The 21716-nt window shown below is 41.1% G+C and overlaps 1 protein-coding gene across 1 annotated transcript in view; it reads left to right on the top strand.

Moving 5' to 3' along the window:
• The first annotated feature begins 8111 nt into the window (after positions 1-8111).
• DST (dystonin) overlaps positions 8112-21716 on the top strand; it is a 286945-nt gene continuing 273340 nt past the window's right edge. Inside the window, exons 1-2 of the mRNA XM_062489748.1 lie at positions 8112-8292; positions 8727-8761. Coding sequence (XP_062345732.1) covers positions 8112-8292; positions 8727-8761 — 216 coding nt within the window. The remainder of the gene's footprint in view (positions 8293-8726; positions 8762-21716) is intronic.

Raw genomic sequence — 21716 nt, 5'->3', positions numbered from 1 at the left:
GTGTTATTTATACGATGACATTTTACACTGAACTTGTCAGAATATTAAATACAATGTTGATGGAAAACTTGGGCTGCATTCAAGTCTCAAAATTCCCGATAGCAAGTGTATGATGGAAAACATAACCATATTCAAATAAGTTATATGCCCTGTTGTAGGTTCTAATCTTTTTAACCTGCAACTAGTATAAGATTTACTAATTAATTCAGTGGAATTAGGTGCTGTCAGAATACAAAAATGTGTAACTGCTCAAAAAAAGATTTACAGTGCAATATCTTAGTCATTTCTGGGAAAAGATGATTCAAAACCACAAATCTGCTGCTCTCAGCTGAGAAATACACAGTACAGATATTCCAGAATTATCAGTATCACTGTGTTCCAAATTCAGCTGGGAATCTGGGGGAGCATGCATCAGAACACTACTGCAACTCTTAAGACTATAAATGCACAATTATGACAGAAATGATCCCACTTGTCTTCTACAGGAAGGATGAAACTCTACGATTTTATTCCTGATATTCAAGAGGTCACTTCCTCATTGCAGATCACTATCCTGGTGTGACTCACTGTGAAATAACCTAAGATACTTTTCTATGATGCTATTCATGGTAAAGCCATGGTCTGGCCTTATTTACCCAGATGGCCTCCTTGACTTTAAAGCCTCAGCAGCATTTCCAACTCACAGGATTACACAGAGAACTTCATGCAAACCTTGTACCACATTCTAAAATCTACTGAGTGACCCAAGGAATTAGTGAAGTCATTCTGATTTTTCGCAACAGCAACCTCCTCCTACGTTTTAGCAACCTAGGAGTTCTATAAAATATTACTAATATCTAAATATGCCAAAGTCCTCTGAAGGACTGTGGCTTAAATCAAAAGCTTGAAGAAATCTGTTGGAAAAACGCTGATTTTTACATCAAACTATTAATTTTATTTCTTAAATTAAGTGATAGGAAAGGCTGAACAATGAATTTTTTAAGCAGGTACGTTTAGTATGTCTGAAAGTACTAAACTTGTTCTAAGCAATGATTTATTCAACTATGAGTGAAACATGGCATTCATTTTAATGGATTCCCAGATAAGCTAGCATCATTACTGTGTTTTCAGTACAGTATTCAGTTCTAGATTAAGATGCTTACATTTAGGGGTCACTGGTGCACTAGGTATCTTAAGTTATTGCTGTAATCATTGGAGATGCAGGGGTCAATTTGACTTGCTAAGCAGGTGTCTAACACCACTGTTATTTGCTTGGCCTTCAGTTGCAACTCTGGAAGTACAAATCTCCCACAGGATTTTGTTTTTTCTTATCACAACTGTCATCCTTTTGGAGATGTCTCAGCCTTGAGCAGCTCCAGCAGTCATAAGTGTGAAGCCCCTACTCAACACAGTTAAAGCTTTCTGGAGAGCAGTTCAGCTTTTTTCAGCTGCTGTAGGGTTCAATTCGGTGGCCTAAAAATAAATGCATGGTGCAATCTTATATACCATAAATTACAATGCCTGGCCTCCAGCTGCCTCTTCTGATGGGCACAGACTTCACACAGGGCTTCGATCCTCTTCTGGGCTTACAATGGTGGCTACTAACTCACAGCACTTCAAATGGCACTAAACACAAATTCAAGGAAATACATTGTCCTCTGAGCCTCAATGATTTACCCGAGTTTAAGTAGGAGCCTAGATATCTCCTATGCCTATAAACCATGTACATTTATTAATCTGTATTTTAATCTCAGTCAAAGATTCACATTAAGGTAATGTGAAGTAAGCCAAGCAAAACAGAGGAAGCTATCTTAATTCTACATGACATTAGTATCTTTATTAAATAGCTAATTCACACCTGACAGATGGAGAATTAATACTCACTTCAATTTGCTTGTACGTAAATGCCATGCACAACAAAATGTATTAATACACAGACCAAGAAATAAATCTGCTTATTTACTGAACTGGATGAAATACCTATGCTATAGGAGTTTGAATAATCCCAAGAAAGCTCTTTCCATGCAGGTTAATATATCCAAACACTTAGAAGCCATAAGTAGCCTAGAAGGAGAAACAGTCAACATGGCTCTATAAAGTCAAACACTTGGCATGCTCATTATGACCTGGCTTGGGTAATCCAACGCAATCCACTTAAACAGCTCCCAAATTATAAACATTAAAGAACAGTCATGTGTCACTTATCTTGTCTAAAGATGTTTATGGGATCATTAGAGAAAGCTTGACCACATACAAATCCGTGCTGAGGTGCAGTAATTGTGCATTTGCCCCGCTCAACAGCCCAAGCAGTCAAATAACCTTTTCCTAAAAGGCTGAAAAAATAGACATACTTTCCATATGCAACTAATGCACTTTCAAACTGGACTTATTCAAACAAACCCTCTGATAATCTGATATGAGAAGTTATAAGAGGATGCATCTTGCTCTTTTTTATAATGTGGTAGAAACTATATATTTCATTCTACCCCAAAACATTACTGTTGGCAGCATTCTCCCTTCAACTCTTAAAAGCAAAGAATTGAAATAGCAACTAGAAGGTTCCAGGGTTGATTTTTGGTCAGTATTTAATAACTTAGCAGCATCTTTACTGTTCCTACTTCTATGTCTTTACTGGCTGTCATAGGTAAATGATCATAGATGAGATATCATGCCTGATTAATACTCAAAGTGCTTGCTCTTTTACTCCAAAGCTCTTCCCCAGTTGCTCTGGTTTTGCAGCATTTTGGTAGGTAGCAGGAGAAAAAAAACCCTGCATTACTATTAAGGTCATGAACTAGAAAAAGAGATATATATATATTGTCCTCTTACTTCAGGGAATATTGCTTCAACTAAGAGTAATTCTGCATGCATTTAAGAAAATTGACAGCAACACATCCCCCCTGCAAGGATAACACCCTCAAAACTTACTACAGCTATTTTTTCTCCTCCTGTAAAATTAAATGCCTTTTTATTGTATGTAGTTCAACGTAACTTTATAAATATAATAGTGGAACAACCAGTTTTGTATATCAGTCTGAAACAATCCTCAAACAACTTTCAATTATATAGTTAAAATACTAATGAAGTGCAATTCCCTCTGGGATGTAAGACCACATACAGATTGACAACTGCTATTCTAAACACTGCCAAAAATGAATACAGAGCAAATTTCAACCAAGGACAAAGGGGCACACTGCTGCTGTAATAAAAAAAAAAAAGTGCCATAGGAGCTTCAGCAGTGTATTTCCATCTAGGCTGAAGAACAGCCTCTCTGTCTGCAAAGTCAATTTATGCCCATAGGATTCCTTCTAGCATTTTTCCAGAAACACTGTAAGCCATGAGTGTACAACTGTATGGCTCATTCTCCATTTGATTTAAGTTCAGTCTAATAAACAGAGGGGATTTAAATACACATGTTGTTTTAGCTGACAAACTCACAAAATAAGCTTCTCTTCATATATAAAGCTGACCAGAATTTGGTTTTACGTGGTCACCTATGACACCTGCAGAAGGCAAAATATTTCAGCCATGGAGTCTGTAGCACTGGAATCACAACTTTGGTCTTGGGTAAATCATACAGTCTTTAAATTTATAGTTCACCTTTTCAATGAATCTAAAGTAATAATACACATTTACTTAATTTCAAAGATATTGTGAGAATTACCTAATGCTAGAGTGCCTTTTAACCATACAAAGCTCTGTATGGAATAAACAATTTAGCAAGTTTTGCAGAAAGAAGATTTGTAATAACCTTGCTGAATTTAGAATATATAATTTCACATAACAGATTTCTTTTCATTGTGTTGCCTATATCAAGCCAGAAAGTGTTATTCCTTCAGTTGAAGAAAGTATTTTATAAGGTTTAATCATCTACCAGAAACTCTCACAACATTTCCTATACTATGTTTGAGCTGCTAGGTAGCACTGATGGCATCATGTGAGTAGAATATCAAGGGGAAAAGTAAATTATTTCATCGAAAGAATTGGATAACACTCAGATACTATAATGCCTTCTGTATTTTCTTTGCTTGCCCCTTTGGTTTTGACTGTATTTTCTTCAGTTCTTGTTTGATGAGGAAAAACCCAAATATTTTGTTAGAAAGTATTAGATTATTAGACAACCCTTCTAACCAGTTAAGTGGTCATTTAGGCAGCATATTTTACTCAATTATAATTAATTAGTACAAACACAGTACAGTCCTCAAAGCATACCTACATACCAGTGAAAAGAGATGATCTGACCCTCTCACTCACTCAGCTACTCTTCTGAAATAATTTCATGCATAATCTCATAATCTTATGTCACATCACCAGATCCAGCATGTGACCTTTATTCCCTCAACTCACTGATACAGGGAGTGTTACAGCTGCACAATGAGGCTCAAGGGCCTCAGTCTGCAGGAGCAGAGAGGTTCCTTCACCAAGCTGTGGAATGTCCTTGAATCCCATGGCTCACACTGGCAGAGGTCAACACATCTCTGCAGACATGGTTTCTCCACTCGACATGCCATCACATTTTCTTTTTGCAATTTTTTTTGCCTGACCTAACTTATAGCAGGCAGCTAGAATTTTCAGTTTCTTTTAAAATGTGTGGCTGAACATCACTTAAATTATCAAGGAATATGCACTAGCCCAGAGACTGCTGCAATTCTGCAAACAGGACGAAGGTAAGGGAAGAAAGGATCTCTTCCTTCAGCCTTGCTGGGCAAGACTGCTAAGTCAGAACAGGCTATCATGAGAGACTGGCTGCAAGAATATTTGAGGTCAACACTGCCTTGTCTCCCTGCAAGAGGGATGCAGCTGCTACAGCACGTTCCCTGTTCAATTCTTAGGGTAAACTACAGGAGTTTGACACAATTTCCATGTTTATTTCCCTATCTCATGCAACTTGGGAAAAGAGGCGAACTGCATTCAAGAGTAACTGTAACCAGAGAAACATCCTCCTGTGCCTTTCCACTTCCACACATTTGCTGGTCACCTCTTCTCTGCGTGTTCTCTGGAGCAGAACTTTCCTTTTCGATCCCTCTGCCCAAATAATTATCACCACCTCACCCCTCAGCATTGCTCAAGTGAAAGGCTGCTTCCCTCACTGCCACCAAAAGCTTCAGTTATTTTGTCACTGCTCTGTTTGCCTGTGGTCCCCATCAAAGCAAGCATCTGCAGGACCCTACATCCCACCTGCTCACAACTGCAAAAGTGCACTCACATTATGCGTACTCTGAAACAGTAGCAGGACCCTTTGCTTATTGCAGAATCAATATTACTGCCTTAATTCCACTTCTCAACAACTTCTGACCTCCCCTCCCATTCCACTCCCTGTGATCACAGTTAGTCTCAAGACTTTATTACCTTTCTTTACTTCTCTGCAATGCCTTCACCTCCGGGGTTTCCCTTCTGAGGTCAAATCTCAGATGAGAGGTTTTGTTTTAACCTTCTCTCTTCATTTCTTTTGTCTTCTCTGTTTATCATCCTTAAGATTTTGGAAAAGTCCTCTAAAAAGCATTCTGTAAAGAATCTTAGATTAAAAGTGTGATACATAAAAAACTTATCTTAAATTCTCTTTCTTACTATTTAGGGAAAAAAAATCTACCCACGAATAATTTGCTCAGTCTTAATGTGTAGTAACTTCAGCAATTTAAACTTTATTCACATGAAGTAATATTTTAATCACACTACCATACCATGCAGTATTTAACAAGCACAGAGCAGTAATGAACATCAAGAAAGCCTGAGCAGCAATTTTGTGTACATGTGAGATAGTTGACTCAAAAGCCTGGAGAAGCAGCTCTCTGAAAAATCGTGCATGTCAGCATTTCTTGTACTAAACTGTACTCTCTTTTGCATTTGAAAAAAAAATTAAGCAGCTGTCATTAAATTTATTATATCATTTTGATAAACATTATCCTCAAGACACCAGTGAGCTCTAACTCTTAGAAGGGAAAAGCTATAAACCTTAAACTAAAAAGCCTTCACAAGAGATTTGTCTGTCAGATGATTTCTATGCACTGTTACCCGAGAACAATGTGAAAAGAACCCTTCCCCCTCAGTTGTCTGTGATTTACCGTGCAGTCACTGCCGTGCCACTTTTGCTCTATCATCCCACTCTGAAACAATACATCAGTACAGAGCTAAAGGGGTAGAAAAGTTTCTTCCTCCCACAATATCCTGCAGCTTGGCACTGCAGCATGATGCCAGGAGGATCACAGCAACTTGGTTCATGTTTCAGTGAGGTAACGTGGACCATTTGAATAATCTCCAGGTAATCTGCATCAAAACCATTCTACTGCAGTGTACTGCGGTATTAGGAAAGATTTCAATATTGCACCACGTGATGCAACACAACCTTACAGCATTTGGCAGTTTCTAGGCAGTGAGGGAAAGCTTTGAATCCATGGCTGCAATGTAGCAACTTTCCATTTCGCAAAGTAATAGGACAAACTATATTGGGTCACTCTGTTGGTGTACAGCACGAAATGACACAAAATTCCTGGAATAAATTATTATAGACCTAAACCCCCATTTTTTTTCTTTTTTATTTACACCTCCTGATATCATGAGCATCTTTCAATGATAACAGACTTCCATAACCTTAAGAGTACAGTAAAGTACCCTTATTAGCCCATTAACCCAATGTTATTAGCCCAGGGACAAATTAATTTTACTAATATAGAGATTATTTTTCCTGTTCTTATTTAAGCCACCACAGAGACATTGCACTCCCTGTCTTTCCAACTTGCATATTTTAAATTTAAATTAAATTTAAACATGTTTTTCTACAGCTTCATGTTAGTCATATAAAGCAGTAACATTTCAATGTTTCTCCAATATTTACACAGAGATTTAAATTATTTCTAGTAAGTTTTGGAAATGTTCTTCGATTTTATGTGCTGACATCAAAGATGCATGAAAAGCACATGAGTTTTGTCTTGAATGAACCTTTTCCGTCAGTAACGCGAGTAAACGCAATATTGCAAAATGGTACCTGGCTGTATGTTCAGCAAGTGGTTTGTTTTTTTTTTTTTTTTAATGCGTGTCTGTGAAGGGGTTTAGAACTGCATTTCCAAACACCTCTGAAACAGTCTCTGGACGTCTGAACTACCACAGTTAACAACTACAGAGGCAGAAACAGCAACAGAGGTGAACTCTCGCTGTCATCTGCACCGGGGACCTGCACACGGCAGGATTTAGCCGCTGCACCAGCTGCGGCCCGGCGGTGAGCGAAGGTCGCGGGGCTGACATCGGCTGCAGCACAGCAGCGGTGCGGTTTCCTGCAGTCCAGCGAGGGTCCCTGCAGGCGCTGCTCTCGCAGCCCCGCCGTGCACAGCGCTCACTGCCCCGTCCCGCCCGCCCACTCCAAGCCGGATCGGGGACACGGGGCAGCCCCGCGCGAGGGCCCTGCTCACCTTGTCAGGATGGATCTCTAGCATTTCCCCATCCCTTCCCCCGCTACGACGCCGGCCTCGACCGACTCCTGGGGTCCAGGGTACGCCACAGACCCCCTTCCTCCACGGACCTGCGCGGGCGCTCGCCGCCGCCGGCACCCCGCGCCCCTCGGTCGCAGCCCCTCTTTTCCCACGGGGGTCCCCCGGTACCTCGCAGCAGCCATTTTCCGACTCTCTCAGCAGCTCCAGCGGTGATGCCACCGGCCGAGTCCCCTCGGCGGCGGGATGCACCGCTCCTTCCTCTCTCCCGTCACCGGCGGCACCTTCGTCTTCTTTCTCCTCCACCACCTCCTCCTCCTCCTCCTGCCGCCCCGCCCCGCCGTGCCCGCGCCGGCTGCCATGCGGCTCCCGGCCCCGCCCCGCCCGCCGATGCCCGCGGGCGCTCCGGCTCTGCCCGCCGCGCTCCCCGCTCCCGGCAGCCGCGCGGGCACGGAGGGGCAGCCCCACCGCAACCATCGCCGCGGCGGCGGCTGCTGAGTCACGGCCTGAATCCCATCCCGCTCCTCCTCCTTCTCATCCTCCTCCTCCTCCCCCGCGCCGCCGCCTCCCGCCCGGCTGCCGGCTCCAGCAGCGCGGTGCCGGCGGCGATGCCCGCCCCGCTGCCGGGGGGAGAGGCTGCCCGGCGCTGCCCGGCCCCTCGCCGCTCGCCGCAGACCCGCGCACGCACAGGGGCAGCCGGGCGCTTGAGCCATGATTGCCGCGGCTTTCCTGGTCCTGCTGAGACCCTACAGCATCCAGTGCGCCCTCTTCTTGCTCCTGCTGCTGCTGGGGACCATTGCCACGATTTTATTCTTCTGCTGCTGGCACCGCAGGCTCCAGAAAGGGAGGCATCCCATCAAATCCGTCTTTTCAGGTCGCTCAAGGAGCCGAGGTAAGAGACGGTGCCGGTCCCTGAGGGCGGCGGGGGAGCTCCCCGGCCCATCCCCAGCTTTCTGCCGGCGGAGGGCCGCCGTGGCACGGTTTAGCCGGGCAAAAAGGCTTTAAAGAAAATTCAAGCCGAGCCCAGGACTGCGGCAGCTTTGTCTCCACCCATCCCTCAACGAAACCTCGTCTAGAGGGAGAGCGGTGAGAGGCCGGGAAACCCCCCAGCCCTCCCCGGTCTGTCAAAGCGCAGCAGAACTTTATGCCGAACTTCTTCCCGATGAATTAAATATAAATGCCGGGCGGAGCTGCCGGCTGTGCCTGAAGGGCCAGAGCCGTCCCGGAGTGTGCGCCAAAGGGCGAGCGGCGGGGTAAACCCGCTAGCCGGGGCCAAATGCGAGGTGCAGCTGGTGGAGCCTGTGTGTCTTTCTGCTTCTCTTCCAGATGCTGTCATGAGAACTCATCACTTTCGCTCTGAGGTAATTTATTTAGCACGCAATTTCAAGGTCAGAAGTTGTTCTCTTTACCCGAGTACATATTGTCGTGGTCTTTTGTTAATGAAATAATATAGCGAACTTTTAATTTTGCATGAAAGACATAATGTCCTCTTTCATTGCTTGGTTTGGTTTTTTTTCCCTTCCCAACACAAAATGAGCTCTTCATCTGTGTTACCCTAACCGGCCTGCCGATTTATGTCATTCCCAAAGGAATTGGTTACTTGGAGAAAAGCTGTGCTTGCTGTACGTGCCAGACCTCCCTGTGTCCAAAAGCTGCCCTGAGCCCGGTTACTGACCTCGCTGTAAATGCGTGCAGAGCTGCTCGGGTTTGCGGCTGCAGAGCCTCTGCTCGCTTGCATTGCCCACAGCGCTCACCTGTGCCCTGCTCCTTGTCGGGGAAGTTGCCGGCTTGGCTTGGATGTTGCCGCGGGAGATCCCAGAAGGATCCAGAGTACAAGCCTGCTTGGCAGGCACCTCAGTGTGTGACTTTGTGTTCAGAGGTCAGGGGAATCAAAACTCTTACATGCCAGTGCTGAAAGTACAACACAAACCCCAGTCACTTCCTAGGGATTCTGAATGAGAGGCATAATTGCTGGGAAAATATGAAAAATAATATTTGTTTTAGTACCCACTTTGTTTCCATGCTGCCCTGTGGAGCTCCTGTCTAGATATTTCTCTTGCCTGGTTTCCTGCTATTGATTTAAGGCATAGCTTCATGCCATTGCCTACTATTCTGGAAGCCTTGAGAGACAGTTTTTCACTCAAGTGATATTTTGTTTTAAATTATTTGCATTTTCCTTTACCCTGCTGTGGGTGTGAAAATTATCCAATTATGATAACGTTTGCAAAAGTGTGCATGGGAGACATTTTTGCAGCATGGTTCATACTGGCAATCAGTTTTAAATTCCTAACTATTTTGAAATTTGTACATACTATCACAGAAATAAGATGCCATAGGGAGTGTCCTGTCTTTAAACCAGGAAAGCCCCGAGTTTGTCGTTCACCAGTGCTTCAGTAAAGTGAACAAATGTGTACCTCTGGAAATCAAAATATTTTTGCACTATTTAGTTTGTCCAATATGAAATGCTTGATTTCCATGTAAAATTCACTCGGTCCTGAGCCTAGACGGAGATAAAGTTTAATTTTTTGAAATATGTGCCATCCTGCGTGGTGACACTTCAGAGAGAAGTTGACAGGGTAATTTATTTTTATTGCTTCAGTATGTGGTCATTTGTTTATCATCCAGTCAGACGCAGACAAATTAAAAATATTTCCCAGAAGCTTCCATTAAGTGAAACATGCTAGTGTAACTGTTATATTCTTTCATCATTTTCTGTACTTTGTTTAGATGGAGTAATACTGCAGCTAGTGGTCTAAACTGCTCTTTAAAATAAGTGGTAGAAATGTTTTCTGCTTCATTATCTGATGAGACTTTTGATAGAGAAATGATGACTCATTTGACATCATTAAATTTTCATTTTCCAATATTTTTTCAAGTAAAATATTATTCTAATGAATCTAATAGAATTCATTAATGAAAAAACTACAGGCATACTTCCAATAAAAATATTGGAAACATTATCTTGAAGCAGAATTTGACATTCTCTATGTCATCACAAATCCTTATGCACTTCCAACTGCAATATACTGTTGATGAAAGCAAAGCATGATACATGAAAATACGGGCTTTGCATAATCCCCCCCAAAATTAATGCAATATCTTAGCTCCAAGTTTTATAGCACAAGGTACATCTGCTAGCTTCAACCACACTTAGTTGTTTGCCAGGTGTAGCTATAAATAGTGTTTCTTAATTATAATAAAAGATAATGAAAAATAGGCTGTTAGTAAATAGCAGTGGGTTGGCATTCATCTCCTGAGAGCTGGGTTCAAATCTGACTTCCATCACATGTGAACGTGCAGGTGGTCTAGCAGCAGTGCACAGAGAATTATAATTGCCCTGTCTACAGAGTGTTGGCAATTCTTGCATGATTGACTGCCTGTCAGGAAAGCCTTACATTTGGAAAAAAATATATGTGTGCAAATTTATGTTGAGATTCTTTGCCACAGCCACAGCTCTCATGGTGCATGCCTCCATTGTCTATATACAGTGAGAACTATTGAATCCTTTTCCTTTAATACTGAACCACACAATAAAAAATAAGACTGCATATTATGGGAGGGTAGATACAAAATTTGAAAGGGTATTTATGATCCTTTTCAGCCCTTGTATGTCACTGGTGAATTTAATCCACTAATAGCTCATTTTTGTGGGTCTTGATTTCTAGTGTCTCTGCAAAACATGCCCCATTATTATACATCAGAAGTCTATGCAGATATTATAAAATGAATTTAAACACTTGACCCCCTGCCTCAAAAGGAGATAAATTTGCATGAATCATTATGAATATAAAGTAGGTTAAAGTCTGTCTTTGTTAGAGGTACTTAGTAACAGAAAGAATTAACCAGGAAGATGTGAGAGTTTGAGATAATACAGTGATTTCTCCACCTTGCCATTAACACACTACCATCTGAAGTTTGTCAGGCCAAGTTTTTAACTTACTTTTTTTGTTTACAATCCTCAGGTTCAATATGACTATAACTGCTCTTAAGTTTCTTCCATTCCCCAGGTACTATAGAAATTCCATGAAGTCACAAAGGAATCACACCCAGAATAGTTAATGTTCCTAATCTCAGGAAGACCTAGATATGCCACTGCTTTAAAAAGAAAACAAGTAAATTTCCAACAGAAATATTCATTGCTGCATGGCACATCAGACTTTGATGTAGCTGTTTGCACAAGTCTGTCTTTATTTTGAGAATCAGTTGTAGAATGAAATGTCTGTGCTGAACAAAAACCACACCAAAATAACAGTATAACTCAGTGAGAGTTTTACCAAAGTAGGGGCTGTGATCCATTGTTGGGCCTTTTTATTATTATAATTAATATTAAAATTATTATTGAAAAAAATGTAAAGACCATCAATGATTCATAAATTTCTTTCTTGTGTTCTTTGTAGAAGTTATTTTTTTCATGAAGTAGAGGAATTTGACTCTGAGTACTTTGTGGGCTTGATACATTTCAACGTTTACCATTTTATGCTTTAGAAAGAGGTCTGAAAGTCCTGTACCTTTCAATTTAAAAGCTTAATGTGTTGGTGTTGCCACTTCTTGTGATTTACATTTCTTTCTGAATTAGTTTTCCTCATAGTTGAAGCCCCTGGAGTCATTAGATTGTGTGAGGCTTTTACCTTTCAATTAAGAGGGAAGTAAGCTTCTAGCCCTTAGGCTGGAAGGAATTAATCTGAACAGTATAATTCTTAATGTCTTTTGATTTGGTGGTAAGAACTGTTGAATAGGAAGGTTGTCATTCAGGTTCTATAAATGCTTGGGTTTCTGAGATTGTGAAGGGATAATTGTGCTAATTGCTAAAGCAGCAGTTTTCATATCATTGAGGGCAAATTACCAGATTTATAAATCTTTTGCCTGAAATTTTATCTGAGCTTCACAGTTTTCCTTTCTCTTACCTTTTGTGTTAGAGACACTGTGCCCTCCGGAACTGAAGGTATCAGTGTCAGTGGGTAGTCACAAGCAACTTGGTATCGCTTTGTATTTATCTAATTTTGACTCACATGTTTTGGGCAATTTTCTGCTGAATGCTTCCACTGTAAATTCTGACTTCACTGACTTCATGTAACCCCAGGTGGGACTAAACACACCAGTAAAACAAATAGGGGTTAACACTTCATGAAAAGACTCTCTGGAAGGGCTGACAGTGAGTGTTAACCATGTCTGTAGCAAAGGAATAACTTGAGGTGGTTTGAGTTTTGCAGACCCTACATTTTCATTTTAGTACACTGAACAGTCGCTACAAGGTTGTATATATATCCAGTCTATTTCAATATTTTTATTGACAACATAAATGTGGTATTGAGTCTTTCATCAGTAAATTTGCAGATGACACTAAGCTGGGAGCATGTGTTGATCTGTTGGAAGGTAGGAGGGCTCTGCAGAGAGATCTGGAATGGTTGGATGGATGGGCAGAGTCCAATGGGATGAGGTTTAATAAGTCCAAGTGCCAAGTCCTGCATTTTGGCCACAATAACTCCCTGCAGTGTTACAGGCTGGGGACAGTGTGGCTGGACAGTGCCCAGGCAGAAACAGACCTGGGGGCACTCATTGACAGTGACTGAACATGAGCCAGCAGTGTGCCCTGGTGGCCAAGAAAGCCAATGGCATCCTGGCCTGGATCAGGAATAGTGTGTCCAGCAGGAGCAGGGAGGTCATTCTTCCTCTGGACTCAACTCTGGTGAGGTCACACCTTGAGTGCTGTGTCCAGTTCTGTCCCCTCAGTTTAGGAAGGACATTGAGATGCTTGAGCACATCCAGAGGAGGCAACAAGGCTGGTGAGGGGCTTGGAACACAAACCCTGTGAGGAATGGCTGAGGGAGCTGAGTAAAAAAGGGAGACTCAGGGGTGACTTTATCACTCTCTACAACGCCCTGAAAGGTGTTTGCAATCAGGTGGGGTTGGTCTCTTTCTCCAGGCAGCAACTGACAGTACAAAAGGACACAGCCTTAAGCTGTGCCAAGGGAAATAAATATAGCTTGGATATTAGGAAAAAGTTTTTTATCAAAAGAGTGATAAAGTACTGGAATGGTCTGCCCAGGGAGGTGGTGGAGTCACCGTCCCTGGATGTGTTTAAAAAAAGATTGGACTTGGTGCCATGGTTTATTTGAGGTGTCAGGGCATGGGTTGAACTCAATGATCTTGGAGGTCTCTTCCAACCTAGTGATTCTGTGATTCTGAGTTGTTGTGACTAGACTGGTAGTGAAATAGTTCACTGAAGACTGATGACAATTTTTAAGAGCAAATGGGTTTTCTAATTCATCCATTATGGTACAATGGATACAAAACTATAGTAAAACAATCTCTGGGAAATATATATATTAATTTGTCAACACAGATGCCCATAAAATTGTTCATAAATTTATCCCTAAGTTTACCTTTGGTGTAATCACGCCCTTTCTGAGGCTGATTGTGAGAGAATTGCCTAAAAATGCAGTTCTAGTTGTCTTACAAAACAATAATGAATAGTCTTTGAAGAGTTGTGCCATAATTCATCCTGAACATTGCAGTTATTTATAAACTGCTCCAGATATGTACAGCTCCAGTGAAAGGAGGAATCAACAGAGCCTCCAAGCTGAATTTGAGTCTTCTGTTTGATCGGAGGGAGTGCATCCAAGGAGCACAAATGTACAGAACAAGCCAGAAAAATACATTCATTCACCTACCAAAAGGATGTTTCATTGTCTTTATGGAGTTGAATCAGCCTAAAAATATTTTACCTTTGTGTTTGACATGATTTTCCCTCAGGATATTTAAACTATTTTTCCATTAGCTGTTTAAGTTAAGGAACAGGTTCAAAGGAAAATAAATCAGAGAAAAAATAGATTGTTTTCTTAGACGTATGAGAGCACTTGCATATATGAATGAATGGAGACCTGTAAACGCAGGTCACACACTGTATAAGGACAAATCCTTCTGTCCATTTTTCATAACATATCCAATAATGTGGCCCAGACAGAGTATGTCACGCTGAGCTGTCACTTGGCAAATTAGGTATCACTGAGATTTGAGGGTTACTATATGTCATCTGTCCATCACTCTTTGTCAGCTTTAGACACAGCATTGCTGCCTTTAGATAGCCCACAAGCATCAATCTGTGCTGAGGAACAGCGTGTTTGGTAATTTTATCACAAAATGGTAATTGTCTCTTTGCTGCAGCCAGACTGCTCCAGCACTGAGCTAAACTAGCTCCGGAGAAGTTAACTTGGGTACTTTTACTATGTGCTACAATGTAGTGTACAAATGCCTGATGTATTTATATAGTCTTCTGGTTGTCGGTATCTCTGCTCTGACTTCTGATGGTCTGCAAAGCTTTGGAGTGCTGAGGGAATCACCTCTGAGCTCTTTCAATCACCTAAAACAGTACTGAGGTGTTACGGTCCACATCAGTGGTCATGTGTAGTCCTGGGACCTGCTTTTTAAGGGAACACATCCTCATAGTCCTGTAGAAGGACGGGGAAAACCACTGCATAAAGATACAGTAGCTCATAAGAGTTCTTCTTACTCTTCAGTTTCTCATTAATACACATTTATGCCAACAACCTCATGGCTATCATGTAAGTATTTAGATATCCATGTTTCTCAGCATGTGCTGTTGGCTCTGGAGATGTGGGTTTTAGGGGAGCTGCAGTTCAGTTGTGTTGTGTGCCATTTAAGTGCACACTCCCTGTACACACAGGCAGAACCCTGGTTTCAGTGGGATGCAGGGGGAGCATGGCATGCAGCCATCTGCCTGTTAACAGACACATTGTACATGTGTACAGAATGGGAACTTCTAGCTACTGTCTTTTGCCCTCAACAAACCTCAGATTGAAGCCATGAATTAAAATAGCTGAGGTCATACTTGCAGTGGGCACATGTATTACCAGATCTCCTGTAGAAACTATCCTAACACAGACAGAAAGGATCATGCAGGGCTCCATAGATCACACACTGCTCAGAAAAGCTTAATCATCTGCACTGATTTCTCAGTTACTGTACTTAGATTATAAGGTTGACAGGTCAGGTTGTGGATGCTCCTTCAGAAACAGCTCAGCTCTTCAGACTGAGGGTATTAAATGTAAGAAGGCACCACATGAACAGGTACTATGACCCTTGGGGTTGTGGCTGCTCCAGGGCTGTTACATGTGTTTTCCTTGGGCATGGAAACCTCACTCACACTCTCTTCCATTCCCAGACTCTTTTAAGTAGTCACTTTTGATGTGCTGTGGAAGAAAGTGCAGAGCACAGGGTGAAGTCACCTTGATGTTTTCATGTAGGATCTGATTCAGCTGAGCTGGCTTTTTGGGGCCTGGCCATGTCAGGCATGAGAGGATCCCATCCAGAGCTGCAGCCGCTCACCCTGCTCCACATGGTCTGCAGCCTGGAGGGGTCTCAGGCTCTGGGGAGTGGGCACGTGGGCTCCTCCAGCCTCCCAGGGCAAGGACTCAGCACTGTGTGCAGAGATGCTTTAGCATGTCAGGCTCACAGTGGAGACAGCTGATCTTGGCCTGGTGTTAGCAAAGCTGCCTTGGTTTTGAGCTTATTCCTTGTGCTTCTGGTTCACCAGTGAGCCTGGGTACTTCTTGTGTGGATACTTGTGCCCAAAGTGTCTGAGTTCCTGCTGGGCTCCCTTGTGCCCTACTGCCTTGCATCAAGGAGAGTCAGAGCTTTGCTGTTCCTGACTCATCAGTGGCAATGAAACATGAGTTGCAGCTGAAGTGTGAAAACACCGCATCAGCTACAGAAACTAACTACACTTGGTGTTTGGGCAAAGACATTTCTTGCAAGTTGTGCCAGTGTCCTTATCTCCCCTGTCCACTCAGCTGTTTAAATGGGACACTCGGCTTCAGGATGGTAGGGTAGGTAGTAGAGCAGACTGGAAGTGAAACACAGATCCTACAGGCTTAATTGATGATTATATAAATTGATAGCAGAAATTATACTGAAATACATAATCATGTCAGGCTGAGGTATTGTATTTATCCTTCTTCCTTGTTCTAGAAAGAACAAAATGTTACAAGCAAGTTGAGCCATCATTCTCTTGCTTTCCCTGTTCCCACTATCTTCCTTGATGTGAAGTAGGAGTTGGCAAGAGAATTTGTGAAAACAGCATCCCTTTATGCAGCCCAATAAGCTCACTGTAGGCATCTACAGATTATGGTCTATATAACTACTCAGCTGACCTAATGCTGGTGTCTGCTTCAGGATGTGCTGAATGGTTCTTCAAGCCTCACTGAATGTGTCAACTAAATATTTTATTGGTGATAACAGGGATCAAGGCTTGTTCAGGTATGCTGTTGGTGTCTGAATCTAGTTATCTCAATAGATACCTGAATTCTAGCCTAGGTATCCTTTTATAATATCTTCCTGCTAAGTCTGTTATCATTTATGCATCTATTTTTTAACTGAAAAAGTACAGACACATATTCACATGCTGTGATGGGATAAATTCTCTTGCCAGTTTGTGTTTCAAGAAAGCACACTGGACAGAACAGAGTAATGTTTGTATTAGATGTTTGGCAGCACTGGTATGGTTTAGAAATCTCTGCTATTTCTTATTCAGCTTCTTACTATATTTTTAATAGTTAAAGCTAATTCCTTCTGGCAGATCCTTGATGTATACTGGACACTGCCCAAGATGACATGATGAGATGGAAAAGGGAGCAAGTAGGGCTGGAAAGGGGGATGTGCTAGGGGAATGTGCTAGTACATTTTAAATGAAACCTTCCCTTGCAGACCACTGATCAAGCAGTACACTGATTTATTTTTTGTTGTTGTTTTTAAATAATAGTTCCCTTCCTAGGCAGGCTTGCAGTGCCCTGAGGTAACAGAGAAGGAACTGGGACAAGCCATTGCAAAGCTGCCATGGAGAGCTGCAAGCCTTCTTGTCAGAGAAAGATAGGGCTGCCTGGGGAACAGGCCAGCCTCTGTGGCTTATAGCTTTAGACAGGAAAGAGTATTTAAAGGGTATCTTGAGGCATGACTGGGTGTGCCATTTGGCTATTTGCTTGCAGATCATCTGATTTTCCTGATGTTACAACTTACCTATGCTTTGATAAGAATCCTGACCTTATGACAGGAAAAAACAAACATGTCATGTTAAACAGCAGTGTAATGTAGCATTGATTATTAGACATTGTATTCTAAAGTCACATCTAAACTTAAGGGCTCCTAAATGCCTAAATGCAAGGGCTCCTATGTATTTACATGGGGGGGGGGGGGCTGCTTAGGAACTGGAAAGCAGATTACTGATGTTCTATTTCATGAATTCGGTTGGGAAAGTAATCTTGTTGAAGTTATGTAAAAAGCAATTGCTTTAAATGCCTTTGAACATGTGGACATATCTTGGAATATTGCATGTGCCAAATCACAGTCTTCAATATCTGAGAAATGGTTCCAGCAATGCTTAGAGTTTAGATTTTATAAGATAAGAATAAAATCTCCTAAAATAAACATACGGCATGCAAAGCAGCATCAGTGAAAGCTTGCTAATGAGGGAGTGGAATGAGAAATGGAAAGTAAAATCTTGTATTTTATGTTTTAAATCCTGATTCAGATCTTTATAGGAGTAACCCTTTGTAAGATTAAAAAAAGAATCAAGAGAACCACACACAAAAAAAAGGTTGCAGTCTATTTTTTTAGTTCTGATAGAATCAAAATAAAACAAATGCAGTTGCATCCTCCTTGGGTGTTAGTGAAGTAATACACTCAGTGAGTGTAGGTAATCTCACTGTGATAGAAAATTTACATGTTCCATTACTTAGCAATCTTTACTATAAATATATTGGAGAACTTAACTTAAATCTTGGATTTTGGGTGGAACTTGAAGAATTTGCTGTTCAATAAATGTTATGGGGTTTTCTTTGGTTCTTTGTAAGCTGATGGTATTTGGGAGGGAAATCTCTATGGAAGAGGAAGGAGGGAAATAGTGCAGTCTTTGCCAATTTTTAATTTAGACCAGTTCTTACAATTCAGATGCATAGATATATGCATATATATATATATATATATACACACACACATATATATACATATATATATGTTTTTCTATGTAATGGAAAGAATCTCGAATTTTTCTCTTTCAGTGTGCAGGGGAATTTGATACAATAAAGTTTTTTAATTAAACCTGCCCTTTTAGTTGAAGTAGGTACTCCAACTACAGGGTTTAATTCTATTTCAGCCTGTCTGTAGAACAGTTGAGAATGCCAGCATCTTGAGAAGGGTTTGATGCTACGCATACTAATATCTGCAGGCCCTAAGATGTGGGTTGTGTAGACATGAAAGTTTCCAAGATACAAACATGCGGTAAGTGACAATTTGAAGACTATTTATTAGGCCATTAGTTGGCAATGGTAACAGATGACAATTCTTATGCACATACAACCACTGTCAGAAACCTTAAAAGCAAGAACACAAAGCTGGATATCCTAGCTAAGCTTGTTTTGGCTTTGATATTTATTAGCACACCTTAATCTACAGGAATTACTCAAATGTCTGTACAGGCCCTTGCAAGCACACTCGAGTTCTGCTGTCATTGAATTGTGGCCTAATGCTAGCTAGTACTTTCTCTGTGATTTACTGAAGTTCTGCCAGGAGGTAAACTGGGCAGCAGTCCAGTGCCCACTGAAGTTAATGCAAAGATTTCTGTTGACTTCAGCTGGACATGAGATAATGCACTTTTACCTCTATTGATGTTAATGCTTACTGACTCCAAAAAGCCATGCTGGCTGGAAAGGTTGGGTTCCAAGATCAGAATTCTGACAACCAATATATTCTACATCAAATACACTGGAAAAAATGAAAACTGAATATGGCTTCTTATCAAGCATAAAATTAGAGGTAATGTATGATGAAGGCAGTGGGGCTAGTAGAAGCTAGAATGGAGAGGAGAAGGAGCTGGTAAATTAATACAATTGCACATTGAAAGAATGGAGGAGTCAGAGATTTCTATCACTAAAGCAATAATGCACACATGGGGTAGCACTGATGTATTCATCTGTTGTTAATAAAGTATTGGACAAAGAAGTAAAAATAAACACAGAAAAACTAAGTGAAAGAAAAAGGTTCAATACTTTTCAAAATATTCTTATCTGTAAATTTAAATAAAAGCAAACCTAGACACGTTTTTCAGGAAATTTCAAATTCCTGTTTTTTTATGATGAATGCATTTGGATGAGAATAAGCAAAGACACAACAAGGATAGCAGACTATAACATATTTAGTTATCAAATACCAGACCATATTGAAGAAATGGAGCAAATAAATAAATATTATATTGTAAAGAAATGCAAGGCTGAGTATATTACAGAGAGAAGTCTTTACCACATTCTTAATTTTTAGATTCATGATCTTCAGAAAGGGCCTTTTGAATGATTTTTAACAGTTCAGTGAGGACTACTTTCAGATGTGTAGCCTCATTGGAAAGAAGATGGAAAGAGAAATGTTTAAACAGAACAGAAAAACGTGCTACTGTTGTATATATCCCTAATATAAATTTATAAGAGTGCTGTACTGAATTATGCGGATCCATCAAAACTGATATCCATGAATGAGGAAATGTGAAACTCTCACAGGAAAATAAAAGTGAAGAGAGCAGAGTAATTTCATGTAGAAGGAGAAAAACAAAAGGAAGTCTGATGATAAAATGTGGAATGATGAATACCGTATCGAAGGCAGACCAAAAGCTAGTCACCCCGGATCTGATCCGTCCTATTTAATTTGGATACTCACAGTATGGATGTCTGTGAGTGAAGTGGTCAGTCTGGGCTCTGGGTATGGCCAATGGAGAGAAATAGGTTCTGTGAGGGAGTGGTTCACCTGGCCTGCTGCCTTTGGTGTCTCAAAGGGAAACCCAGGGAGGGGATGTCTGCTGAACTTCGGTCAGAGAAAACCCACATGTGTTTCTCTAGACAAGAAATTGGTCGCTGAATCAGGGGTGGGAAGTTAAAGTTCGGCTGGATAAGATATTTTTTCACAGAACACCTTACTCTGAAAGTAATTTTACACAGTGTGCTCCTGCATGCAGGCTAGCAACATTTATCATCGATTTGAATATAAAGATAGAATAGATTCTTTCAATATTATCACACCCCTTTCCAGAGGAAAAAACAACCAAGCAACAACAACAACAAAAACAAACCAAAAAAACCCCCAACATTCAGAGAAGACTTAAAATAATGAATTTCAGCTAAAAGAGGCTGATCTCCCCAGCCTGCTTCCTCATACAGAAAAGCTCCCTTGAGACAAGGTGAGCTAACCTTTGTCTCTGCAAGAGCCCCCAGAGACATGTCTCCATTCCTGTTTGCTGTAGAGTTTGATTAGGAATATCATTCTTCCTGGATTCCAACAGACTCTGACTGGAAGGATGCACATGACTGCTTTTGCAGAGAAGATAATTCCAGGTTCAGTTCTCCTCTGTGTCTTCCACTGACATGCCTAAAACTGGTTCTGGTGATCATGTGAATTGTTTCTTTAAGGAAGATTATTTAAGTGTAAATCTTTGTGTAGCTATTTTGGTATTTGGAAGACAGGTTTTCTAAAAATACATGTTTGAAGTTTTGTTTGGTTTGCCTTGTTTCAGAATTTTACAGGTACAAAAATGAGTCAGGCTGTAGGTTCTGGGAATGAGCAACCCCCTCCCAGTGCAAAGAACAAGAAAAGGTTTTCCATCACCCAGTGACACAGCATTCACATGATACTGGAAACTACAAATTGCTTAATGGTGTTAGAGCAACTTCGTTGTAAATATCCATTTTTAAATCTCCAGCTCTTCCTCAGTGATTTGGCCTCAGGTGGTGTACTGTGCTTCCCTGAGCATTTTGTAACACTTTTCTGCTCTTCTATGAGCACTGACTTAACATCTAAAATAATGCTGCCTTTGCTGAACAAATATTTGTGTGATTTCCATGTTTTATGTTTGATTGCTGTATTAAAATGATGTTTTTAATTCTGGGCTAAACTGAGGGATAAATAAAACAGATGACACAAAAAGCTTCTGTTCATTTCACTGTTTAGAAGGAATCACGGGGCATCCTAATTTTGCACTGAACATAGGAGTAGCAGCTTCTATATGTTGCATCACTTTTAACTCCTGCCTTCATTTTTGACTGCCAAATTTTGGAATTTTCTAGATTTGTATCTTTGCTCTGGGAAAGTCTCATTTCAGGAATGAGTAAGCATTTTGGGATTTGGTCTGAGGACTCTGTCCTTGTAACATTATCTTTGTAAATACAGAATTAATTTTTCACCTGAAATCATGATCCTCTGCCTTTATCACATTATAATCCTCTTCAAAGCAACCATTTGTGATACTGCAGGCAGATTATGACT

Source organism: Cinclus cinclus, chromosome 3, assembly GCF_963662255.1.
Source record: "Cinclus cinclus chromosome 3, bCinCin1.1, whole genome shotgun sequence".
NCBI lineage: Eukaryota > Metazoa > Chordata > Aves > Passeriformes > Cinclidae > Cinclus > Cinclus cinclus.
The sequence above is the reverse complement of the archived record's forward strand: the minus strand, read 5'-3'. Positions and strand labels throughout refer to the sequence as shown.